This window comes from Contarinia nasturtii, unplaced genomic scaffold (genome assembly GCF_009176525.2).
Source record: "Contarinia nasturtii isolate CC-2019 unplaced genomic scaffold, AAFC_CNas_1.1 Cnas_scaffold_2851, whole genome shotgun sequence".
In the NCBI taxonomy this organism is placed as follows: Eukaryota; Metazoa; Arthropoda; class Insecta; order Diptera; family Cecidomyiidae; genus Contarinia; species Contarinia nasturtii.
The window spans coordinates 31049-42256 of NW_022200168.1; the positions used below are offsets into that span (position 1 = coordinate 31049).

At 34.2% G+C, this 11208-nt stretch overlaps 1 protein-coding gene across 5 annotated transcripts in view; it reads left to right on the top strand.

Moving 5' to 3' along the window:
• The window catches only part of LOC116349266, a 16940-nt gene extending 7907 nt beyond the window's left edge, over positions 1-9033 (top strand). For 2 of the 5 annotated variants that reach the window (XM_031780626.1, XM_031780627.1), the window contains 8 exons: positions 447-958; positions 1028-1199; positions 1434-2882; positions 6901-7269; positions 7339-7682; positions 7749-7895; positions 7961-8185; positions 8247-9031. In XM_031780626.1, the coding sequence (XP_031636486.1) occupies positions 447-958; positions 1028-1199; positions 1434-2882; positions 6901-7269; positions 7339-7682; positions 7749-7895; positions 7961-8185; positions 8247-8315 (3287 nt within the window). In that variant the 3' untranslated portion in view covers positions 8316-9031. Of the gene's footprint in view, positions 1-446; positions 959-1027; positions 1200-1433; positions 2883-5671; positions 6279-6900; positions 7270-7338; positions 7683-7748; positions 7896-7960; positions 8186-8246 lie in introns of those variants that run through there. The other 3 variants (XM_031780629.1, XM_031780630.1, XM_031780631.1) reach the window with 3 other exon arrangements.
• Positions 9034-11208: the final 2175 nt, after the last annotated feature.

Sequence of the window (11208 nt, forward strand, 5' to 3'; positions counted from 1 at the left end):
TAGCGAGTTCGACTTTTCAACACACTAATGTGGTTTCGTCACTCGCGTGATTGACAAATCCACCTTATCAAAAACAATAGAAACATCATTTATTGAACTTACATTGAAATCAAGTCATTTTTGTGGAAATCGAAAAATATTTCAAAGATTTCCCGTTGCCAATATTTTTGTTCTGGTTGAAAAAATTAATTTTGCAGGGATTCGACCGGATTTTGCCCGGATTTTCAATAAACAATTTTGAGTTGCATCGCCCTGATTTCGCCCGTACTTAGAGGAAACTCGGCCGGATAATCCGGACCGGATCGACATAAAAAAAAAACTGGCAGGCTTATCTTAAACTATACACATTTGATTTTCATTATATGTTTCCATTACTTCCTTTAAGTTCCATTACATATTGATAAATTTTTCATCATTTCCATTCTTTTCTTTGTGATTAACCCTAGGCAATTCCAATAGTTCATTCGATGCTGATATATCTGATGATAGTCAATTTCTTGAAAAACTTGGTGAAAATCTAGCTGCTAAGCACCAGAATAGCGTTGAAGATGCTGAGCAAATGAATAAAAGTAAAGAATTGAAATGCTCTGAGAATATGATCGAAAGCGCATCAAACGAACATAACACTGAAATCAAATCTCAAAAGAGTTATTTAGAAAAAGTTGATAACGGTGTTGCTGAAACATCAATAAACACAATTAATGATGAGGCAAGTGGCGCCTGTCACTCTGAAAGCAAATATGACGTGCAGATTGGACACAGTTATCATGACAGCCGTACAGAGAATTATAGCAATATAAATAGGACGAGTAGTGCAAGCTATTTACCTCAACAAAATTATAACTATGAAAATTATAACAGCAATGGAAACTACAATGATACAACAGGACATATGGCACAACATATAATGCAACCGAATATGAATGATTCAGAACATCCTGAAAGATATTCACAAAATGTAAGTTGATTGAATGAAAAAAAAATTACCATAAAAAAATAGCTTATCCTTTGAATTTGAATTTTAAAGAATCAGCAATCATATCGTAGAGTTCAACAACATCATCAACAACAACAACAACAGCAGCAGCAGGAACAACCACAACAGCAGCAGCAGCAACAACAACAGCAACATCAACTGCATGCTCAAATTCCAAGTCAGTCATATTCAATGCAAAATACACAGCAACAGCAAAACCAAGGTAAGATTGTGTGGGCTAGAAGAAATCAATTGAATGAATCCGACTTGTATGCAGAGTCTATAAAAGTGGAACACATATAACATATAATTGTCGTATTACAACAAATCAACTATGTAAAAAAAACTCTGTGTTCCACTTTTATACACTCTGCGTATTTGTCGGATTTTTATTCTGACCCATTCAATTGTAAAATAGTCCCGAAAAAAAGCATTTAATATATTTTTTTCGCCACAGCATTCGAGAACAAGTATTATGGACAAAATCAACCATTATATTCAACAGAAAAAATAAGTAACGGTACGCAAAAAAATGTTTCATCACTTAAACCCAATCAGTCAAATCAAAACTATGGTAATATTTGCGAACCATACAATGGAAAAATTCCCTTACATGTACAAGGAAATATTCAACAAACGCATTATCAACAACAATATTATTTACAAAATAAATATCCCAGTAAAACATCATCATCATCATCAATGCAGCAACAAACCACAAGTAATACCATACCGTCTGGCCCTATGTCGAATAGTTTCGGGCATTCATCGAATTCGGCTAACTATAATAACTATTCACATACTGTTGTAACATCATATCAACAGAATTATGAATATAATTCTCCATCCTCATCGTCAATTTCAACAATGAATTACGCTACACCATCACCAGTACAATATTCTTTCGCATCTTCAAGTCCTTCGGCTAATACCACGCAAGTACCATCGCCTGATATCCGTCAGCAAAATGTAGTTCACTCATCCTCATTGCCTTCAATTGAAACTCAACACGAATCAAACCGTGAATTTCCTTTGTCAAATCAATACAAATTAGCAACAGATAATAAAGCTTTCAATCCAACACAAAAATCTAACTATAATAGCACCGACGTAATGAGCGGACATTATACTACAAGTGATAATTGTGCATATTCAGTTGAAATGAAAAGTTCTCTAAAAAAGTATCGACATAAACAACAGACAAATAATAAAACACAACCAATCTATGGTGGTGGTTCAAATGAATTTAAAATGGAAGATCACTATGGAGCCACCTATTCTACTATGGAACCACTGGCAAGTGAATCAACATTAAGTATCTTGGAAAAAACTGCTTCGTCTATCGATGAAAGCAAAAGCGCATTCAAAGCATCATTGAGCAATATAACTAAACCGAATACAGATATGCTCACTTACGGAACGCAATCACTGTATGGAAATAGCAACGCTTCACAGGCACCTGTAAAAGCAAAAACTCGTGCAAGAGGTCGAAAGACAGGAAATAAAGCCGAAAATTTGTTGAAATCCGAACCGATTACTTCATCTCCCGTTTCATCACTTCCAATGAAAAAAAATGAAAGAATTTCAGCATCATCAACTAAGGTTGATGACGTGATTGAGTCTCACTCCAAATCAATTCCAGTTGGATGGAGTGTCGATGAAGCACATATAGCAAAAAAATTGAATCCAGCTGATAATTACTCTAGTTCAATCGGCGTGGGCTTACATTCAATTTCTTCGAATGAAAAAAATTTAACAATTCCACATACTGACGTAAACACAACATATAATCATACAGATCAAACTTATCAATATTCTGGACAAACACCAGCTCTTGGCCCAACATCACCGTTTTTATTGTCACATTCGCAGAACAAACCTGAATCATCAATGTATTCATCACATGGTACAGTATGATTTGATTCTTTTGATTATCATCATTCACATGCATACGTTAATTTTAATATAGTTCGTTGAGAATAAAAGTGGGAATAGCCGAAACCGCACTTTGGAACGCGTGCCTAAGTGAATGTATGACAAGAGATAGTAGGGAAGTGTCTTCGGAAATTTTTGAGGATTTGAAGATCCAACATATCGCTGAAGACACTTCCCTTCTATCTCTTGTCATACATTCACAAAAAGCATGTGTTTGAAAGCGCGGTTTCGGCTGTTTCCACTTTTATTCTCAACCATACATATATATGTACTATGATGGAAACAGAAATAGTGTATGCGACACAGTGGATATTTGAGTGAGAGATGAAAACCACTTGATCACACACAACTAAATGAAACAAAAATCGCGACAAAAATTGCTGAAAAATTGAGATTTTGTAGTGGTAGTAGTGGAACATGCCCAAAATTGATAGCGAGACTAGTCAGCACTTATTGTATGGCGATGGTACATTTCAATAAGTTGTGAATATAACTGTCGCTTTCATTCTCAAACATTTGAATGTTGATTGCATCACATCGAAACAACGGCACATCGACAACGACAACATAGCTGCGAAGATTACATTCGCATGAGTACATTTGTATGTTGTATTGCGTTGACAAAAACTATTTAAATATGATTTGCATTTTTCTATTGGCATTCAAAAAAAAAGTTCTAATAATCGATTTAAGCGTGACAATATGTAATTTATAGTAAAGAAGAATTCAATATTCAATTTATGGTCTCCAGAAATCAAAGGGATCTTTTTTACTGAAAAATCATAAAAAACTGCAGTCACCGTGAAAACTTGTCATTCTCATTTTCTGAACAAAATACATAATATCAGCAAGTTTGATAAAGATTCAATCAAAAAGAATTCTCATGCAAAATTATCGTTTTCTTCGATACGAACATACTATCGCCAACACAAAAAAACTTTAGACGCAAATAGTATTTGGTCAAACTGGTGCAAATTTTGCTACCTATTAAAGTAGTGGTTCCCGACTCAGTTAGACTCGCGGCCTAATTCGTGAAAAAAGACTGTTGCTACGGCTCACCAAAAATTTTAATGTACAGACTCTGCTCGCGGTCCATTTTCTAAAGCTTTGCGAACCCCCGCGGACCGCGAACCATCAGTTGGGTTAAAGGATATCTACGGTGTACTCGTCAATATTGAAACCAACTTTGTGTAGACTTTTTTCCAACTAACGAACATACAAAACAGAAGCGTAGACGATTGGAACTATAGAAAGCTCAAGAAACGACACGAAATAACATGTCAGAGAATTTTTGCCAAACGAAAAGATGAAAAAATTATCAGTTTTCTAGTTTGCCCTAAATGTATAAAGTACGTTTCTTTACATACAAACAGCATGGACTGGCAAAGTTCAATGAACTTACAAAATAAAATATCCAGAAGCGAAAACTTCTACGTAAATTATCCAAAATGTACTTAAAAAGTACTAGAAATAGTATGCCTTTTTTTCTTTCCCAGGATCGATTACACTACAAAATCTCAAACTTAGGCAATGTGGTTTGCACAAGCAATTCCTATCACTTGCTAACTCTCAATGTTATATACATATACAATAGGGTGGGTCAATTTTTTTGCATTAAGTCCATAGAACCATATGTCTAAAATGAATTTCGAGCCAGCCAATTTTTCTATCAAGATATTTTCCAAAATACTCAAAAATCGACTTAGACATTGCATTAAAAATTCAAAAAAAAAAAATATTTTTTCTTTAGCCAAATGTGTATGCGGGGGTTTTTGGGGTCGAGGAATCCATTTTTGACATTTATTTTGCCATATAACATATAAAGTAAGAAAGTCTTTGGAATAAATTCAGGCGTTTATTGCACTACACAAGCAAAATCAAAAATGTCAACAAATGCACCCAGGAGGCAAAACGGGACTCCTACTTTACTATCAAACTCAATTCGATGAAGAATTTCCATTCGCGATGACGTACAAATTGGATTTACGAAAATGGTTTTGGCGAACTAAGTTCAAAACAAATTCTGCATGTGTCCAAATTTGAACCAAAACAATAGGTTTAGACACGATCATCAGGAATCAGAAAAAAAGTAAAGAAAAAAATTCAAATAGTGGCGAATATTGGGTGTTTACTTCACCCCATAGCATGTTGCACTGAAAAATTCAACTTTTTGGACAGTGAAACATTCATCGCTATATCGAACAATGAATGAAGTACGTATGGTTTCCTTTGCATTGATAAAGTTAGGGCACTACTATATGATTGTCCGAGAATGAATGTGAGTCTTCTCGTTAGAGTTTATTGAAATGTAACCCCGCCATACAAAAATTGCTGACAGTCAGCATTTTTTGTATGGCGGTGTTACATTTCAATAAACTCTCACGAGAAGACTCACATTCATTCTCGGACATTCATATAAGGCTGAAGACGTCGACAAACCGAACTTTGATAAATGGGTGTTTGTATGGTAGGATCTTCTTTGGAAGGTGTCTTAGAGTCATTATTCGAAAATTTAGTGCTGAAACCTAAGGTTAAACCTCTATTAATTGCTTTATTATCAACCAAATATGTTTGTAATCGATGGCATTCGTTGAGGACCATCAGATTAAAGACAAAATTGTGCTTTGCAAGCAGAAAAAATCACAATAATGGCTCGTTTCTTAAAAAATAGCATTTCCATGTAAAAAGGACCATTTCTTAAACTTCACAAAAAGACACCAAATTAATTATTTCTCCTCTGTTCCTGGATGTATGTTATAGGCGAAGATCCAAAATACTTGAAACGAGCAATAATTGGTTGGATGGATTGAGAGGAAGTTGAAAGAAATCGACAAATCGGTCTGCCAAAGCATGATTATGATGGTTCGACCCATACTGAGAAAAATCGAAGACAATGATCCGTTAAGTGTACCGTAAATGTGTTTTTGGATTGACTATGAATAAAGCTAACTACCAATGAGAGAAATTTTCAAAATGCTTCTTTGATGTTTAAATAGCGTACGCTTGAATTTATTCCAAAGACTTTCTTTACATATGTTAATAACGTTTTTATGCGATTTCCAAAAAACGGGCAAAAATTGTCGTTTTCTTCTTTTTTTCCATTTTTTTTTGTTGATGTCGATTTTATAATCGATCAAAAAATTATGTTCTACAAAGTTGTTCAGAATGATGAGAGAAATTTTTTGGGTCAGCTGCCCTCCAACTCCCCCCACCCCCGGGGGGTCAGGGGACATAACCCCTTAACCCCTGATTTTTTTGACATGAAACCCAAAAATTCGACTTCAGCATGCCAAAAAACCTTTGGAAAGTGTTTTTTTCAGATGCCCTCCGAGCCAATTTTCACAAAAAGTAAGATCCCCCCATTTGGGGTCAAATACTATGAGACTATGGGGTATTTTGTGAAAATTGGCTCGGAGGGCATCTGGAAAAAAACACTTTCTAAAACACTTTCAAAAAATTTCTCTTATCATTCTGAACAACTTTGTAGAACATAATTTTCTGATCCGATGATAAAATCGAGATCAACAGAAAAAAATGGAAAAAAAAGAAGAAAACGACCATTTTGGCCAGTTTTTGTATGAAAATCGTATAAAAACGTTATGATATGGCAAAATAAATGTCAAAAATGGATTCCTCGACCCCAAAAACCCCCGCATACACATTTGGCTAGAGAAAAAATAAGGTTTTTTTGAATTTTTAATGCAATGTCCAAGTCGATTTTTGAGTATTTTGGAAAATATCTTGATTGAAAAATTGGCTGGCTCGAAATTCATTTTAGACATATGGTTCCTTGGGCAAAAATGCTTGTTAGGACCCATTGAACCAGAATCGCGATGTGGACTTGAAGGTTTTTCGGCCTCCTACAAATTAACCCACCCTATTATACACTAATATGGAATTAGGAATAATTTCACATGAATATTGATTATTTTTTGCTTACTATTCACTACTTGATTACTCGTTATTTTCATTTGTAATTCTCCGCACAGGTACAGTACATAATCCGTATCGTTCTGAATTACCTATCTCGAATTCGTCAACAATTACTACTAACAGCGGAATTCAAGATCAATCAAATAACGTTTCAATTTCATCAAGTCATCCATATTCAATACACACAGCGGTTAACAATATACAACACACGTTACAACAATCACCAATAGTGAATCCGATTTCACAGCAGACATCAACTATATTGCCAACAACATCTTCAACACCTTACATAAATACAACATTGCAACCATCAAGCTTGTTACCATCACAACAAGAACAAAATCCGAAAATATCATTACCGCATACTCCTCAAATCGAAACATTAGGTCTTTATTCACATTCACAACATTATTCTTCGCCCTATGGTAAAACACAATTACAAATAGATCAACGATTTTCATAAGGAAAATATTTTCATTATGTGTCTTTTCCAGGATATCCATCAACTTTCCACACAGGTTTGTCATCTACACTTCCAGCTTATTCAAGTCAACAAAATACGCTGTATTGTGAAACCAGTAGCAGTAGCTTTAAATTGCCTACAACAACTGTATCATCACAATCATCACATTATTCGAATTCAGCGTTCCATAAACCAGATGAAACTGCTGGTATAAGCTCACAAGAGCCACAAGCTCAGAACACCCCGTATTCAGCTCCTATATCAACGACTCAACAACAACAACAACAACAACAACAACAACAGCAGCAGCAACAACAACAGCAGCCACAACAGACGCAGCAACAGCAGCAGAAGCAACAACAACAACAACAACAGGTAGGACACTTGAGTAAAATTCTTTTAATTCTAAGTTATACTTTATCTTGTTGTAATCAACAACAGACTTCACAACCGAAAACTACAATCCCATCATCAATTCAATGTGGCTCACAAGTATATACTTCACATATAGCGTCGAATTCATTACCATTACATACATCTACGATTTCAACTGATTCACTTTCATCAATTCTACCTTCTTCACCACAAGTAAGTTCAAAAAATGTGAAGTTGAAGAAGTTTAATGAATTTTTTTTTAATGGTATTTTTAATAGCAATTTGCTGCTGCTCCATCAAATGTATCTGCGACGCAGCCACTATATTCGTTGCCACCATATCAGCACTATTACGGATCAACTCAAGCACCACCATTTCCAAGTTCACTTTATCAAACCTCAAATCCGTATACACAATCTTTCATTCCTCCCAATTTACAACCCTATGCTAGTAGTCCTCAATATTGGGGATCTCCCCCGTCAGCTCAACAGCAGCATCAGCAGGTAAATAAATGTGGACCTTATGTTTTTTTCCGCCAGTTTTTAAAAATCATGATATTTTCAGCAGACACAATATCGTACGTATCCGAATACATATCCAACATATCCGCCGCCACCGGCTTGGACTCCATAGGGATTGTTTTTTCGTTTCATTTAAATCCTACTAACATACATCATACAGTTAATCAAATGAGATAAGAATGATATAAATCAAAAATATGATAATTAGAAATATAGTTTTTATTGTTAAAGATAGATAATTTTTTCTGATGTGTTCGATCTATAGAAAGGCTTCGATAATTTTGTTTGAAATAGATTGTTTTATTTCAAACTTCATTTCGTCGCAGATCAATGAAGTACATGACACAAGACACTTAAAAATAAGTTTTTCAAGACACTTCAAATCATATACAAAAATTTAAATCATATACTGTAATGTAAAATTGTACATGCTCAAACTGTGAAGAGCGAAGCGGGCGAGTTAACTGTCGAATCACAACTCTAGAAATGTTATTGTTGTTGTACACAAGAGACAGTGTAAATATTTCACTGCTCAACGCAAAGTTCTTTCTTGAATCTTAGCAATGGACATTTTAATTGTTTGGATGTAAAATACCAACATTAAAATAGCATATACAATTTTTTGTAAAATTATTTACTTCACAATTAAAAGATTCTTGTAAAGAGTTTTACCTTAATTATTTGGACATGGCAGAAAATTATTCTGGCAATCGAAATTTTAAATGAAAACTGTGCAATGGGAAAATGTTCATTCATTTCCAATAGAGTGTTTCCCATATCTGTAATTAAATAAATAGTATGTTTCAATTTAAAGAGCATAAAATTCTGTTTTAAATCGTAGCATTAATGTAAAGCATCGATTGATATTGACACTTCCCGAAGCAAAAAACTCTTTAAAGCTAAAATTGTCTAATGTCTAAATATAGAATTAGTATTATTGATGTGAACCGAGCCTTATGACATTTGACGTTCATTTCATTGGTTTTCGAAATGTCATAAACGACGCTTATTTCGCACCAAAAATACGTTTGGCGTTGTAAATACCAAGTCAACAAATCAATCTTACATTTTATTACGATATAAACTACAGTAGTGTAAATTCCAATTCAACGTTTCAATTATTCTACGATTTTGCTGATAATTCATGTCATTTTCGATAAACGTGCGTTTTGTACCGATTTGATCCGAATATTTCAACACTTGATCCGGAGTTCAGTCAGATTGTTGAATTCAAGTCACCAGTGTGAGTAAACTTAATCATTTTATTACCGTGAAAAATATTGGTTAATTCATCAATAAAAGTTATTATTTTTAATGATAAATCAAAAATTGGAATACGTGCTTATTTCAAGCAGTTATTCCTCTCCAACTTATTGTGAAATTCATTTTTATTTCATAGCACGTAATATAAGCCATTTATAATGTGAAATATATTTAAGTACTCTAATAATTATTTAACGTTGAACATATCATTTCATGAAAAAAGTAATGAATTTCACAATTATTCTGCAGTACATAGTTCTGTTGCGTGAAGTCCGAAGATTTTTGTCATTTTTGTGTGCTGCATCATTTTGTGTGTGTACCAAAAAAGGAGATAGATTCTTGTTCTGTTGTCGCTCGAAAAAAATGAATTTAAAACATGTGTGTGCGTGTGTGTATATTTGTGCAGGAGATTTATTCATTCGTAAATTTCTATAAAAAATCTCGATATTTTTGTGTCTCAGCCAGGTATCATTAATATGAAAAATCATTTAGTAAAAAATATCGATATGGATCAATGAAAATGTCTAAATATCGCCAATTCAATAGTATTCGTTTTTAAACTAAATCGAATGTGTGTGTTTTTTCAATAGAAAAATGGCAAATCGTTACAAGCCATCTCTACCAGCTAAGGGAGAAAAGAAAGATGAGATAACGACGATCAAATGTGCACTGAAATCAATAATTCGGCCGCCATACCAGCAGGAACTGATCGGCAAAATAACAGATCTAAGTCTACAGGCTACAATGATTTGCAATTTGGGTTCGTTGCTGTTCTTATTAGAGGTGCAAAAGGCATATGAACGTAGGCATCAACAATGGTGACTTCAGCTTCTTTGCCAATAGCGGGGAAGAAAAGATCAACACATGTTTCACTCAAGTGCTAGCAAAGCACAACCCAACAAATGTAATTATTCACTATCAATATATTGATTTCAATTCAAAATTCATTTTATTTTCGCATCCATTCTAACTGATTTTTTTCTCTCTTTTCATTGATAGCAATAGTTATCAATGCAGCCAGTGAAAAAGAGAAGATAGTGCTGGATACTTGCTATGAACTAGGACTTCACCAGATTAACAAGAGCTGCAACCAAAATGGTCGTATGCTTGATTTAATCTGGACAAATGATGTTGAGCTGTTTCAATGCACAATGAGTGACTTTCATTTATTGAATTTTGAGAAGCACCACAATGCAATCGAAATCAAATATAATGAGCCTGTCATCAAAACTGTTGTAACAAAGCAAACATTTATTGATTACATAAATGCTGACTATAGACTAATAAATGAGTCACTCCTTGAAGAGATAAGGAATTCGATGCAAATTCATTAGAATTAAGACTAAACAATTTCTATACAATTGTAAAGTCAACAATCGAAACTCATGTTCAGTTAAAAACAAAAGTCATCAGGAAGCAACTAATATGGTTTAGCAAGCCACTAATCGAGTTAAAAAACAAAGTCAGCAAAGCTCATCAGATTAAAAAAAAGGTCAACACAATTGATTCAGTAGAAAATTTTAAACAATTAAGAAGAGAATATAAACGCAGTGCACGGTCAGCACTCAAGGATTACAGAATTGAGATGAAGAATCTGATAGACGATGATCCAAAGAAGTTTTTCAGACATGTGAATAACATAAAAGGGAAAAGTGATGATCTGCCGCATGAGATGTCTTATCTGGATATGAGGGCAGAAGACCAGTCTACGATCGCTGGTTTCTTTGCAAAGCACTTTGCTT